The sequence below is a fragment of the Python bivittatus genome, unplaced genomic scaffold (genome assembly GCF_059951505.1).
Source record: "Python bivittatus isolate LINGU-HERP-01145 unplaced genomic scaffold, Pbiv_v1 ctg000330_np1212, whole genome shotgun sequence".
NCBI classification, from domain to species: domain Eukaryota; kingdom Metazoa; phylum Chordata; class Lepidosauria; order Squamata; family Pythonidae; genus Python; species Python bivittatus.
The window spans coordinates 44,858,937-44,873,567 of record NW_028277058.1 but is presented as its reverse complement, the minus strand read 5'-3'; the positions used below and the strand labels follow the sequence as shown (position 1 = coordinate 44,873,567).

The following is a 14,631-nucleotide window of genomic DNA, read 5'->3' as shown; positions in this document are numbered from 1 at the left end:
CACTCCGTGCAGCTTCTGCAGGAGTGATGCAACTTGGCAGTCCCAAAACTGACCAGTGAGCATGAAGGCTGCTGTGTTCTAGACCAGCTGAAGTCTCTGGGTGGTCTTTGAAGGCAGCCCCATGTAGAGCGAATTACTGTAATCTGACTGGGAGATGACGAGAGCATGAGTGACCATCCTCAGAGCATCCTGTTCCAGAGTGTTTAGAAGTAGTCACTTGAAGAGCAGCTAAATGCATGGCGCTATATTTGGCTTTGATGCCACTGTGCCTCATAACTTTCCTGTCTTCTTAACCACTTATCACCAGGATCATGAGAGGCATCCCAGATCAGAAAAACGTGTCTGTATATTCTTGTTGCACTTGGGCTGTAACTGTACATTAAGGTCTAGCTGCATGCTGTGCATCATCCCCAGGTCGTCCCACCCCTTAATTTGGAGGCAGTGTGTGTAGATTCCCCCCCCCCTCATACATCACAAGGTATTTCCATGTTAACTTTTTTCCCCCTCAAATAGCTGCACTTCAGTTATTAATGTTTTTTTAAAATATCCGACCGATGGCTTCTCTTCCTTCTCTAATTCTTAAATCTGTTATTTTCATTTGTGCCCTTCTGGTTCTGAAAAGTGTGGTGTATGCTCAAATAAACACAAGACACAGCACAATAACACACTTGCTGTACTATCCTACCCAGAATATTTTGAGGTGCTTTGAATCAAAACCTTTCCATTAAAAGGTTCTTCACGTTTTACTTTCCTAGATCTTTAAAATTTGATTACAATTCTGTTCTGGCCTTGTTTTACAGGTGTGGATGGATAGAAGGATGGCTGGCTAATGAAATGATTTAGTTTGAAACAGCTGAGAATTGTTGCTGTGGCCATGTAGCAGTAGGAAGCAGAAATGAATAGCTAGTATATGCATAATTTCTCTAAAGAAGCAATTTTGTGATATTTCTAATAAATCGACTTGTAAAAACTTAACTCATGCATGCAATGTTCTTTAAGGGAAGTGAATTTTAACATGATTTTTTTGCCTGACTCTTGAATTATCACCCAACTTAATCTTCTTTTTTACTTTATACCCAGGAGAGGACTTGTTTTTGGACTTTGGAGTGCCTGTGCATCAGTGGGTAACATCCTTGGAGCATTTCTTGCCTCCTCAGTTCTGCAGTATGGTTATGAGGTGGGTGGAGCTTCCTGCCATTGTCCTTCTACCCGGATTGGAGCCAGTCATATTTTATAAAGATGAGCATGAATTGTGTGTTTTTATTTATTGAACTTTCCAAAATTTCTCTGTGGTTTGCAATAAAATATGTTGGGACTTCCCATACAAGCAAAAATAAAATACTTAGAGAGGAAACATTAATTGCTTGACTTAGATGAGAAAATGCAAGAGCCGCCATGAAATACCTACACTGGCTTTTTCCCTTTCAGTATGCCTTCTTGGTGACCTCATCAGTACAGTTTGCTGGAGGAATTATTGTCTTTTTTGGCCTTGTAATTTCTCCCAAAGAAGTAGGTAAGTAGAAGTACCATTTCACATTTTTTTGTCTTTGCTACTTGTAAACCCGTATCCCCAAACTGCAAGAAGTGCATAGTTAATTTTTGTCTTGGCACTCCACTCAAAATCCATATTAAATATTAAAAACCTCATTAGATACTGGCATTAAGAGCAAGGGTTTTTTAAAATTTAAAACATTTTTATCCTGCCTTTATAACAAGTTCAAGTAGATCAACAGAAAAAAAAATAGTATACACATAGAACGACACTCTTGAACTTCATGACTAAAAAAAGCAATTAACAATAATGCAGTAGTAATAAAAAGGTACCAACATTACAGTTGGCAAAATGTTCCATTTCAAGCATGAAACTGCTGTTTCTAACATGAAAAGGAAGATTTGAACTGAAACCTAGGTAAAACTATGAGAACAATAAATCCTACCAACCACAATATGTTAGAATCCCTGATAACCAGAGGCTTTCATAAAAAGGGTGAACTTTGCACTTTAGCTGATGAACCACAGAGGGGACATGCTACTTTTCTTTTTGCTGGGAATTCCAAAGTTGGGGGGCAGCCACAGAGACCAGTCACTCTGGCAGGTCTTCCTACTTGTGACCTTGGCGTACAAAAAGAGCTTTTGTTGAGGATTTCTGAACTCAGGCTCATTTGAGGAAGCATCCTTCCGCCATGGGCGTATTGGTGGTGTGAGAAAGGGAGCAAATGACAATGCATGCTTTACAATGTCATCATACAAATGCAGTGATTTATATATGTACGTGAGATACCAGGATGCAAATCCGTAATGGTGGCATCTACAGCAGACTCTGAAGATATCAAAATGACCACATGTATGGTGCCGTCTGATGACGACAGCATACATGTGGTCATTTTGATATCTTCAGAGTCTGCTGTAGATGCCATTGCATTAACTGTAAAAGGCTTTTGCCATAACTGCCTTTGAAGTTGGTCACTGTGATTGTGGTGTAACAGGGCCCCACTGAATCAGACAGAGAGAAGAGAAGCAGGACCTAAGAAGCTAACTCCTTCATCGTTGGTTTAATTGGCAGCCATTTCATCAGGCTCAGCCAAGGGAAGGAGAAAGGAGCAGGGCCAGTTCATTGGTTCTAGTGAGAGACCAGCTTTCTTTGACTCCTCCTCCTCCTCCTCCTCCTCCTCCATGAGCTATACCTCCAGGAGGCAGTTGTTTTAAGAAGTTTGGAATTTAGAACCAGTGCCTGAGATGGTTTTTTCCTCCCTCCCTGTGCTTTTCCTTCCCCTTTTTATGTTGTATCTGTCATACTACTGTTTATTTTTGGAGATTCCAGGACCTTCTTCAATTGAGGAGCAGAATAAAAATAATATCTAGCCATGTATAATCAGTTAGCCCCCTGGCAGGCTTAAAGTGAAGGTTATGGCTTCTGAGGCTGTGTACATACCCAAGTCAGGCCCTGTTAAGACCCCACTGCAAGGACCATTTGGAACGTAACATCTGAAACCAGGCCGATGACTTACACTAGAGAACCAATTTTTAATGGAGTGGCTGTGGCCCTGTAGACAACTTCAAAGTGGCTTCATGTTTATCACACCTGAATTCTGTTCTTCAGAGCGGCTTTCTTAGGGTTCATTTTCTGCTCATAATACCTTCAGGAAGCAGATGAGGCCGGGAAGCACTTTAAAGTGGGCTCTATGCCTTTGAGCTGCAAAGCCTGAAACGTTTTGGCAAGTGCTGCTTGTGGGCTGAGACAACAGGAAACACTGAACACAGCTGATAGGGATGGGATTTCCATCCTGCTGCAAGGGAGTCTCTATGGATTTGCTGGCGTGCAGGTCTCTGCGGTGAATTCAGGGTGTGGGGTTATACATGCCATCTTCTGTATACATAAAAAAAAGGTGGTTTATACGTTCTCAGATATCTCACATCTGAAGAAATGTGAAAAAAAGAGATTAAGTGGGAAGGAGACAATTGTCATACTCTTGCACAATCAGATTGTCCAATGGCCAGTTGGAAAGAGCATTCTGTGAGCCAGAGAGTGCCATGTAGTTGGTGCCAGCTGGACTGAAGGAGGGATCCTTGCAGTGTTGCCTGTCTCGATCCCAGTCTTTATAAAGGGAGGTAGCTCTGGAACGGAGGAGCCAAAGAGCAGCTGATTCCACCTAAGCTTGAGAAGAGGACTTCGTTGTTTACCTCTTGCCACTCAGATGCAACTAGCTGGAGTGACTGCTAGTGAGGTATAAAAACAGGATGTTTACATTATTTCAGTCTGCTTCTCTTTGTGATTACTAAAAAACCTTTCAGTGTTAGGACCTGGCAAGTTCAGTGATGGTGTCTTAAGGGGATATATACACCCTTATATATTTATGCTTGCAGAGGAAGCTGAAAAAGTTGCAAAGAGCTAATTTGTTCAGATGCTGCAACTGGATTGTACAAGCCTATTATGGGGCATCTTTCTTCCAGCCCCATCTCCCCATTAGAACTGCAGCTGGTAGAGTTAACCACCCTAGCTTTGAAATCCAGCCTGCACTGCAAGTAGTGATACCAGCCTTGCAGTTGGAGAAGTCTGACTCCAACCCAACAGGGAATGCGCTAATTTGTTGCGTCTTCCAACTAATAGCCAGACACCCACAGCAGACAGAGTCAACATCAGGATCAGACAGGATTCTTTCGAGAGCACTAGAAGACTGGCGATTCTGCAGAGCACCATCTAGAAGCGTTTCTAAGCCAAAGGAGGGCCGAAGTATGGGAGAGAGCAAGGGAGCTGTATCAGAAGGGAGGAACAACAGCTTGAAGGAGCAAGCGCAGCGGGAGGGGATTCTCCCTTCCTTTGTTTTTAAGTTGCATTTCTGTGCTTTCTCCTAGGCCTCCCTGAAGTTGGCAAAGAAGGTGATGGTGATGCTGCTGAGGAAGATGCCAGTGAGCCATTAATTGGTAGCAATGAGAATGAAGATTTTGATGATCAGAATTACTCCATTCAGGCTTCAAACTTAAGCAGTCGTACAGAGACCCCATCCCAGGCCATTGGATTTTTTCAGGCTTGTTGTCTACCTGGTGTCATATTGGTAAGGATGTTATCATCACCTTACAGTGATATATTTTTACTAGCAGACGAGGTAGCGTGGTATCTGCAGGCACCAGTATTCCTAGGAGCACCTTCCTTGGTGCACCCTGGTGTCTTTTTCCCCTCTAACGTTTTTAGTTAAGATATTTTAATTAAAGAAAGAAAGAAGCTGGCATGCTCCAAAGCGTCATTTTTATTTCTAGGAATACCTCTAGAGCCCACATAGCCCAAAGGGCAATCCAAGAAAATGAAACAGTGGATGGCTGCAGCCCAATTTGTAGTTTAGGAATGTGCCAACCTGCCCAGAAAAAAAGACAGAAGTAAGTGAAGTGGTAGACAACATCTTGGGGTGGTGAGGAGCAACTTAATTAGTTTGCTTTCTTGCCAGTGTGTGGTTTGTAACTGGCTGTGCACACATCACCCATGAGAATGCCATTACATACTGTCAGACTTCCAGAAATGTCTACCTGCCTCTAAAATTTACCCAGTGCAGTATTTCTCAGTCTCAGCAACTTTAAGGTGTGTGGTCTTCAGCTCTCACAATTCCCCAATCAGAATTCTGTGAGTTGTCCATACATCTTAAAGCTGCCGAGATTGAGAAACACTGACCTAGTCAATACTAAATAATGCTGTACAGACCTTGTGAGGAGACAGCATCACTAATTCTGAAATTCACAGAGAAGACCGGGCAGTGCTTCCTATTTTTTTCTCACAGTGGTGCAGTAGGTTAGACTGAGAGGCCGTAACTGCCTCCAGTTCACCCAGCGTGTTTCCTAATGGATTAGGGTCAGGTTTTTCCATTCAAGATCTGACAATCTATGTGTTATGGAATTACAGGGCCATGCTGGCTCAGCTTGGATTATTTCAATTCTAATAGCTTTTCTTTGGGGATGGGGGCGGTATTTATTTGTTTCAGTATTCCTTGGCCTATGCTTGCCTGAAGCTGGTAAACTACTCCTTCTTCTTTTGGTTGCCTTTCTACCTCAGCAACAATTTTGGTTGGAAGGAGGCAGAAGCTGACAAGCTCTCAATCTGGTATGATGTTGGAGGCATTATAGGTATGACTATGAGGCAAAAGACAATCTATTTTTGTTGTTATATTTCATTTTCTGTTCCTCGTGAGATTAGAACAGGATGTGGTAGGGCAAGTTGTGGGTGGGAATTCTAGTTTGAATTAGCCGCTTGTCTACCTATTAAATAGCTACTGGCAGGCAAAGTTATTATGGGTGATGTGGCCCAAAGGATCTGGAGGATGTCAAGTTGCCTACAGCAGCTTTCCCACACTTGGGCGCTCTCCTAACTTCAACTCCCAGAATTCTTAGCAGTGGTGTTGCTGGCAGGCCGTCTGGAGTTTTAAGTCCCCACATATGGAGAACACCAACATTGGAAAATTATGGTGTAGAATAGTGGCTGGAGAATCCCCCAGTCAAGATGATGTATAAAAATGTTACATCTAATTTTATAGCCAATTGTGCTTTAAAGCAATAAACTCTGATCCTTGGTTTAGGGTGTGTGTTTTTTGCTTATAGTGATTATGATCTGTTATGGTAGGCTGTTTTTAGTGTACCTAACCAAAAAGGACTGCATTCCTTTTATTTCTACAGGTGGTACCATCCAAGGTTTTATCTCTGATGTGCTACAAAAAAGAGCTCCTGTATTAGCTGTTAGCCTCATCTTGGCTATTGCATCTCTCTTTGGATACAGCCGTGAGTACTTTCCTGCACAATAGACAGGTTTTGTAGCATGAGCGTGTGTCTAGCCTCCTTTTCTTATGCTCTAAACATAGGGTGGCCCTCTTTTCTTTATTAAAGCAGCAGTTGAAATGGGTTGCAATCAACTGTGCTTTTGAGTTTAATAAGAGATAGCATTCTTGATTACCTTAAAAAAAATGACAAGAACCTTGCTCAACAAGCTGGACAGGTAAGACTCTCTGCAGCCAATATCCTGCTTCCGTTAGTGGTCAGCCAGGTGCTTCTTTGAGGCCCACAAATTGAGTGTTCCATTGTGTGTTTCGAGGGAACAAGAAAAGGAGAATGTTCTTTGCCAGTAGAGGGAGCTATCTGCACTTGTGCAGATGTACGTTTATTTGAGCACTGCCTGTGTTCAGCCCATTTCTTCTAAAGCTGTGGGATGGGGACAAGTGAGAATAGTGATATTGCTACTGCTGAGCTGTTAGGTAATTAAGGTGTTGGAGTCTCATAAGCATTAGTTGAAATTCCTTGCTTCTACCATTTTGCTGGCTCCCTATAATCTATTTCTAGAAGTGAGCTTCTGGAAGTTGCCCTTTTCTCAGTTTGTTTCTTCTGATTTGCCCCTTTCTGGGTTAGAGCATTGAGCAAAGCAATGCTTGGTTATAATTTTGAAATAACGTATCTCAGAGATTTCATAGAGAGTCTCTCTCAACTGCTTTTTCTGATGTGGATGTTAAAATATTCTTCTACCTTGTCATAAGCAGCTTCTCTAACTCACTCTTGGCCATATTGCTTGATTAGATCAGTCCTTGGCAAAACACTTTTGCTGAATTGTTGCTTTCAGAAAGGTTGGGAACAAACAGTTCCCTTCAGTTTTGTAGGTTCAGCTATGAGAGGCTAAGGTCCTTTCAGTCCAATGTTCTTGGCTGCCTTGCTAAATGTTCTATTCCAGTTCAGGGAGATTCAAACAAATCAAAGTTTTATTGATCCAAAATTACTCCAGCAATTCAACGATGGCCTTAACTGAATACAGCAGGCACAAAACTCCTCTTGCCTTCCTCATCTTTCTGTTTGTTGCAGAGTTCACCTGGTTTTGAGAGAGAAACAAACTTAACCATCAGTGAAGGCATAATTTAAGAAACACTGTATTCAAGCAGAAGATTAAGGCACTGTTAATGCATCATGCAAGCACATAAACCTGGACAAAGTCTTTTAAGATCAGTGTTCATCTCTTCCTGACCTTTTTATCTGCAGCAAAGAGAATTATGACCTTTTCTTTTCTTTGTTTCTGTAGGTTCCCCAAATAGCAAACCTATCAATGCGGTTATCATGGCAATTACAGGTAAAATGTTTGGAGGGACACTAAAGAAGTTCTGTTTTCATAATGTCATATCTTGGTTTGTTCAAATGTTTTGTCAAGCCATAACCTGGTTTGTTGATCTTGGCTTGGTGTGTTACGTGAACCCAACCACTGTTATTTATAACCTAGCAGGTTTATAACTTAGCATGTTCTATAACCCAGTGGGTTATTCAGTAATTAAATTGTGGTTTGCTGCAACATACAAATTTGAAAATAAATAAATAAATAAATAAATAAATAAATAAGAAGCAATCACTTAGTGTCTAGTGTGTTACAAGACTCTTCTGCCATAGCAATCAGGAAATACTGTAAATTTTGTTTTTCTTTCTTTCAGAAGTTGACAATCAGCAGCCTTTGGGGGAGGGGGGCAAACACATATGCGCATATATATTTGCCATTTATTAAGGGGACACTAGTCCACGAAAACTTAGTGATGAGAAAGGTGCGAGCAAGATTCTCGAATAGGTAATAGACTAGACCTTTACATCTTGCTGAACATAATGATTGTGGACTAAATCAGCACACTTCAACTATTTGCACCGATGTTTGGATGCATACATGGCCTGGCTCTTCGATAGCTTCCTCTGGCTAAGTGGCAGTGTTGCAGGTTCAGATTAAGATCATCTTGCTTTGTATTGGAAACAGAGTCCACCTCATCTGTGTTCTCATTCTTGGCTGCAATCTCCTTTTGATATTTTGTAGGCTTTTTCATTGGAGGCCCTTCCAACATGATCAGCTCTGCCATTTCTGCAGACCTGGGGCATCAGGAAGTGATAAAAGGAAGTAGTGAGGCTCTTGCAACTGTGACGGGGATTGTGGATGGCACCGGGAGTATTGGAGCTGCTGTGGGTCAGGTGAGACCGATCTGGAAAGCAATCAGGACCATTATTGCAATGAAGGAACTGATACCATGCAATCTTTAAAGCGCAGGTTTGGTTTCTTGAAAATTTGAGATCTGGCAGGTTTTTCTTTTCAGCAACATTTCACCAAAGCATGCATTGATGGTAATATTTGTTACATCTCAGAAAAGATAAGGAAAAAAGGGCAACCTAGATGAGCAATTCCCCTAAGAGAAAACGTGACTTATCTGGAAACTTTAGTTCAGAAAAGTGAGTGATAGGAGGCCTGATAAAGTTTTATAAAATGATTTTTCTGCATAATAAACCAGGGACCATCCAGTGAAGCTGAAGAGTGGGAAACATAGAACCAATAAAAGGAAGTTCTTCATGCTATAAAGTTAAATTGTAGTGATGAGCCCCCAGTGAGATGGTTATATAAGAATTCCTAGATAATAAGACCATCATTAGGACTAGACATGATGGCTCCGTGTCGCCACCAGACTCTTTTGCTTCTCACTGACAGTTGCTGGAAATTAATAGAAACAGAAGCAGTTTGCTGTCCCAGTAAGGATATAGGTGGGGACTATCAAGAACAATGCTGGACTAACTAGATGTAGCAAGACTGTTCTTATCATCTGGCACAGTTGTTGCAATTGTAAATGAAATAAACTTGAAATTACTTTTCCCTTTTCCCAAAATTCTTTGGAAAAAAAATTCTAGTATTCCCTTAAAGCTCAAGTGTTATGCAAGAGAATGGAAATCTGTTCACCCTGCCTTCTAACTTTACTTTGCTGTTAGTCACCCCATGTTTCCTGTCTAAAAACACTGCAACACATAATAGATTGAAATATACAGTAAATCTGTTGGAAAGCAGAAGGAGAATAGAGCAGTGAGGATGCTTCAGACCACCTTCACACAGGTCCTCTGCAGCCTACTTTACAGAAGAGCCCATGCTTTTGTAGTCTTGTTCAGAAGAGCATTCCGCACTGCTGTGGTGCCACAACTAAAACGGCTCTATCCCTATCTTCTGCATTTGAATAGGCTCTGAAATTGACCTAAGTGCGTGTTATGGAGAAGATATTCACGTGGAGAGAGTTCTTATTTCATCAATGGATCATTGTTCGCCTTACATCCCTGGCCATGATCCCCTGGCCAAAGATTTGCCATTCTCCAATTTAAGGTCCTCAGAATGCTGCAAATAATTATGGATGTGTTGTAAAAGGGCCAAGAAAGCTAAGGAAATAAATGTGTGCTAGTGGTCACAGCTGACTGGGCACATTATTCCCTCCAGAATGTTTTCTGCTCTGCTTGTGCAGGTAGCCGTCTCTCCTGGAATTCCCAGGTAGTGTTCTCTGGAGCCACCCAGATAAAAGGGTGATGTAGGTTCAAGAATTCTTTCTCATCAATGGCATCCTCTGGACGTCTTTGTATTACGTTCTGTCCCATTTTTTCAGGGCCAGGACTTTTAAGCAACTTGGATTTTAAACAGATGAAATCTGGGCTCTCGGTATAGGCTCTGCCTTGAAATCATGTTACTGTTCTTTGCCAGGATGGAAAATTATATGCTCCTTTTAATAGAGCTTTTCAAATATTTGTAGTTATTAGTTGTACGTCAGTGCTTCTCTTATAAGCCGCCCAAGTATGTTGTTGGTAAATGGCTGTATAAATCCTGGAAGAAGAAGAAGAAAAGTTGTAAAACAACAAATGGTAAACATCAAAAAGGAAAGTATATTTCAAAATCTTACAAAATCCTTCTAATGGCAGTTTAGAGAAATAAAGGCAGTTTTAAAAATAGTAAATGGAACGGGCACCAAATGTTGAAATATGGAATCCTTTTTTCATATGATGTTGGTAGTGCTGACAGATGTGCATTGCATCTCGTGATTTCAGTGATTGGGTTCCTTTATGCCTGTGGAAGCATGCATTCAATAGAGCACATGGGTGACTCTCATACGCCTTCAGTGTATCCAGAGGATACTCAAACTGCTGCAGTCAAATTCCAGTCCTGATCCCCTGCTAACTTTTTTACATGAAGAGTGGATTTTGTGGTGCTGTTAACTCATATTTTTGAAAGCCTGCTGTTCAGTGGGTCTTTCCTATGGCAATTGATATTTCCCTTCCCAGCCTACTAAGGGTGTGTGTGTGTGTGTGTGATTGTGAGATGGGGAGGATGATGCACAAGGAAGCCAACTTTGCATGTTATCCTGTGCATGTAAATTGTACTTTACTTGCATGTCTAGCACAATTGCTGTCCAGGAAGATAGAGGTATAAATCATTCCACTTTCTACTTTATTTCTATGATTGTTGCTTGCCTTATTCATTCCTGTGTCCGAGACATAGAAGGGAGCACCACTCCCTGTTTATGCAAGATGGGATGCACTAGCAGAAATAGCAAAAGCAGAACTTGAAAAAAAACCAGGACAAAAGAACAATTAGTAACTATGTTGGGAAGGTGGGGAAAAGGAAGAATAACACTTTATGGAGAGATAAGGGAAAGATGTAACAAGACAGGGAAGGAAGCCATATTTAAATATTATAAATAGAATTAAAATTAACCAGCCTCTCCCCAGATTAAAGATATCAATTTTTCAGCAGTGATGTCTGCAGCCAGTTCTCATTTGTTTTAATAGCGTCTTAGCAAATGTAAGATGACACAATTCACAGGTCATATTTCTATCAAACAAATAGGAAATGAAGCCACTTTTTTGAAAACATATGGTCTATTTAATAAGTGGCCTGCTTCATGCAAAATATAAAACCCTAATGCTTGAGTTCACACATAACACTAAATCAAGGACAAGCAAGTCCCCCTGTGATTTGGTAGTGCTTTGTGAAAAAGATCAGGGTGTTCTCCACTCCCTGTGTAGAATGGTAACCCGCTGCTATAAGCAGGCCCAGGTCCTCCGTCCCACTTTTGATGTAGTTTTCTACAATGGCCAAGCAAGTCTTGAGAATGGGGTGGGCTATAAATAGCAGGAAATGAATAAATATGTAAATAAACAAATAAAAACAATCCTTATTTATTTTTATTGATTGCCTTATTTGCTGTATCCAGCTGACATCTCAATTGGGGCATGGTCATTCTTGTGAAAATGCTTTATCTCAGCATCTTCACAATGTATCAACTTTGCTTTTTTAATCAGGTGCCTTCAGAGAACTCAGATGGGCTGGTGTAGGGCTGTTTACCTACATGGCTAGCCTGCTGCATTGCTCACCTGCAAAGTGCTTCATAAGAACTGTTGTCAGAGGATGGACAAAGTCCATTCTCTCACTAGCTCTTTTTATGAGTAAACAACAGATATGTATTAATGGTTACAAGTTAGTCTCCTCTGGGGGCTTTTAGACTAGACTAGATTCTTTAGGTTTGTTTTGTCTTACCCAGTGTCAGGTCTGCAACACAGCATCCCTTCTCCTCATTTCTTGTTGTAGGGTTTTACACAAGGAAATACAGGACTAACTTGGAAGCAATGTGAGCATGATGCGGGAATGCAGTTAATGTTTTGGCAAAGGTGTTGACTTCTACAGAAAAGTGCTGGAAATGGTATTGTTGTTAAGCACTGGCTTTGGGGAACGTTACAACAATGTAATGGCGATATTGATTTGGGGGAGCATAGCAAAGTGGAATTCCTCTTGCCTTTCTGCTGACTCTGGAATGGTTTTGCTCTAAGAAATTATGAATCCTTTGCCTCATGACCTGGAAGCAACACGGTGCTTTTCAAAGCTATGAGGCTGGCCATTGTGTGAAGATAACAATGGCGTACCTTCTCTAGAATTCATTATACCTAGCCATTGCCATTCTCCAATTTTTTGAACTTCCTTTATTCATGAGGGCTTTGTGTCTGACAAATTGTATCCTCTACTTCCTTCTCTACCTAAGATTGCTGTTATCTGTGACAGTGTATCACCATAGCAACCAGCTGAGATTCCACAAACTGGGTTGTCTCCCCTAGTGGGAAGTAAGCATCAGGAATATGTTGAACTTGTCAGAAAAAGGAGAGCCTTAAAGAATATAGCATGCGAGTCATAAATGTGCCAAGGAGGAAGTGGTTGAAATGGGTGCCCTTTGGGGCAAAATCTCACCAGAACCATTGGATGTGATGTATGGAGGGGGATGAAAGCAGAAACATTACGCAGAAAAATATCCCAAGTAAAATTTCCATGCAAAAGTAAACATGACTGTGTTTTGATCTAGTTTGTCTACTGTGCAACTGTCTAGCCTGTTGAGGCTGCTAGCCCTTTAAATTTGTCATTTTTAACTCTTGGTGTCTCAGCCCCTCTCTTTCAGCCATTCAGATTTAGTACCAAATTATTTATATAATTTAGAGGCTGTGTGATTCCAGTCAGTAGTTATGCAAAGTTCCCCCCCCCGCTGATTTCATTTGTGCTATTTTATGTGCCCCTCTCTCTTTTTTAATTAAAAAGAAATTTGGAGTGTGGAGATAGCATAGGGAGTGAGCAGCACTTCCCCAAAGGGTGGCGATGTCAGTCTCTCATTAAAGGAGGCAGCATTTGGAAAAGGCTCCTGGTGTGAGATCACTGCTCCGACCCCACGGAAGTTGAAGAAGGCAGCGTTGGACTTAGACGGAACAGTTTATTTGTTGTTTTGCTAGGCCACCTTTGAAGGGCAGAAGCTGTCCCACGGGAGTCTGCCACAATAAAAACCCAATAAAACATAATGTAATAAAATAATAAACCTTGTGAAATGTGCAGACCTCAGCAGCAGAACATCTATCCATCAGATATTAAAATCAAAGCAGCATTGCAGTCAAAGCCTAACTGCTTTTCCTTTAAAAATCTCACCAGTTCCTGGCTGGAGCACCTTAAGGACCACTTTCTCTCTTGGGCCTCCTTGTCAGTCTCTGCCCTGCTTCTCTCACTGATAGGTTCAGCCTTGGGGAGAAGAAATGTGGGATTCTTTAGTAGCTTCAATCTCTGGAGAGGCTTGCAATCTCTGCCACTATATCATTTCTGGTGCTTAGCTTTTTAAAGGGACTTTCAGGAGAAGGAGAACATTTCTCCTGCTTCGATGATTATAAGACATGCTGTTTGATATTCTCATAAAGATTTAGATTTGTGGTGCCAGTTTTCTCCTATCTACTGTGCTTCAGATGTGATGGAGTAGAGCTTGCATTAGTCCATCTCTGAAAAGAAATGTGTGTGAAGTTTTGTCTAATATTGAAAAATTACTTAGACAAGGGGGAGGGCAGGGGAAATGTGTACATAAGGGGTCTGTGTGTGTGTCCTTGTATACATATCTATATCTGTATATATGTCTACATATATATAGACATGTGTATGCATAGACAGATTGATAGAAGAATAAAAATCAATCTACATTATGTATTACTTTAAGGACCTAGACTCACGGTGCTTCCTTTCCTTTTAGTACTTGGTATCTTTGATCCAGGAGAAGTTGGGATGGATGCAAGTTTTCTACTTCTTCATTCTGATGGTAAGAAGATGTTATTTTTTAAAATTTTAGATTACACCCCTCCCTTCCGAGAAACAAAAAGAAAAACAAATACCGATAGGAATTTGTTAAGCAAGCAGGTTAAAACTCCAGGCTTAGCATTATGATAAACTGCAGTGCTAGAATACAATACTATACATTATCTCATTTAGGCCAATGGGAGTTTCTTCTAAGTAAGTAAGTGTGTGTGTGTGTGTGTATGTATGTATGTATGTGTGTAGGATTGTGGCCCCAATGAGATAAGGGCAAAGGTAAGAGTCAAATAAAGGATATCTTGATTGATGGCTCAGTCTTTTCGCTGTTGAAGTACTAATGGCTGGGTGGTGTTTATTTATTAATTAAATTTATATGCTTCCCATCTCTCCCAGGGAGTGACTCTGGGCAGCTGACAGTTAAAATCAAACATCAAAAACAGTAAAAAAAATATAAATATCCACATTAAATTAGCTTAAAAAAATCATACTATATAAAAAGACTATATACATAAAAAGACTATAAAATTCAAGATGACGGGGGTGGGGGGCAGAATCAATTACCCCACAAACCAATTTCAACCATGCAAGCCCACATCAGGCCCCCAGGCCATCTGGCATAGCCGAGATTTCACACTCTTCCTGAAGAGTGGTTGGGGGTACACTGCACCTCAGGTGGTAAATTATTCCACAAAGCGGGGGCCACAGCAGAAAAGGCCCTCTTCTTAGACCCCGCCAGTTGAAAT

General features: G+C 41.0%; 1 protein-coding gene and 1 long non-coding RNA gene across 7 annotated transcripts in view; one reads left to right on the top strand and one right to left on the bottom strand.

The window, feature by feature from the left end:
- The window catches only part of SLC37A3 (solute carrier family 37 member 3), a 37,487-nt gene that overhangs the window by 16,351 nt on the left and 6,505 nt on the right, over window positions 1-14,631 (top strand). For all 3 annotated transcript variants that reach the window (XM_025166036.2, XM_025166038.2, XM_088141130.1), the window contains exons 7-14: window positions 1,081-1,177; window positions 1,429-1,513; window positions 4,354-4,553; window positions 5,469-5,610; window positions 6,157-6,258; window positions 7,538-7,585; window positions 8,306-8,457; window positions 13,830-13,895. In XM_025166036.2, the coding sequence (XP_025021804.2) occupies window positions 1,081-1,177; window positions 1,429-1,513; window positions 4,354-4,553; window positions 5,469-5,610; window positions 6,157-6,258; window positions 7,538-7,585; window positions 8,306-8,457; window positions 13,830-13,895 (892 nt within the window). The remainder of the gene's footprint in view (window positions 1-1,080; window positions 1,178-1,428; window positions 1,514-4,353; window positions 4,554-5,468; window positions 5,611-6,156; window positions 6,259-7,537; window positions 7,586-8,305; window positions 8,458-13,829; window positions 13,896-14,631) is intronic.
- LOC112540520 (uncharacterized) overlaps window positions 9,701-14,631 on the bottom strand; it is a 48,437-nt gene continuing 43,506 nt past the window's right edge. For all 4 annotated transcript variants that reach the window (XR_015796233.1, XR_015796234.1, XR_015796231.1 and 1 more), the window contains one exon: window positions 9,701-10,111. This is a non-coding gene — a long non-coding RNA (uncharacterized LOC112540520). The remainder of the gene's footprint in view (window positions 10,112-14,631) is intronic.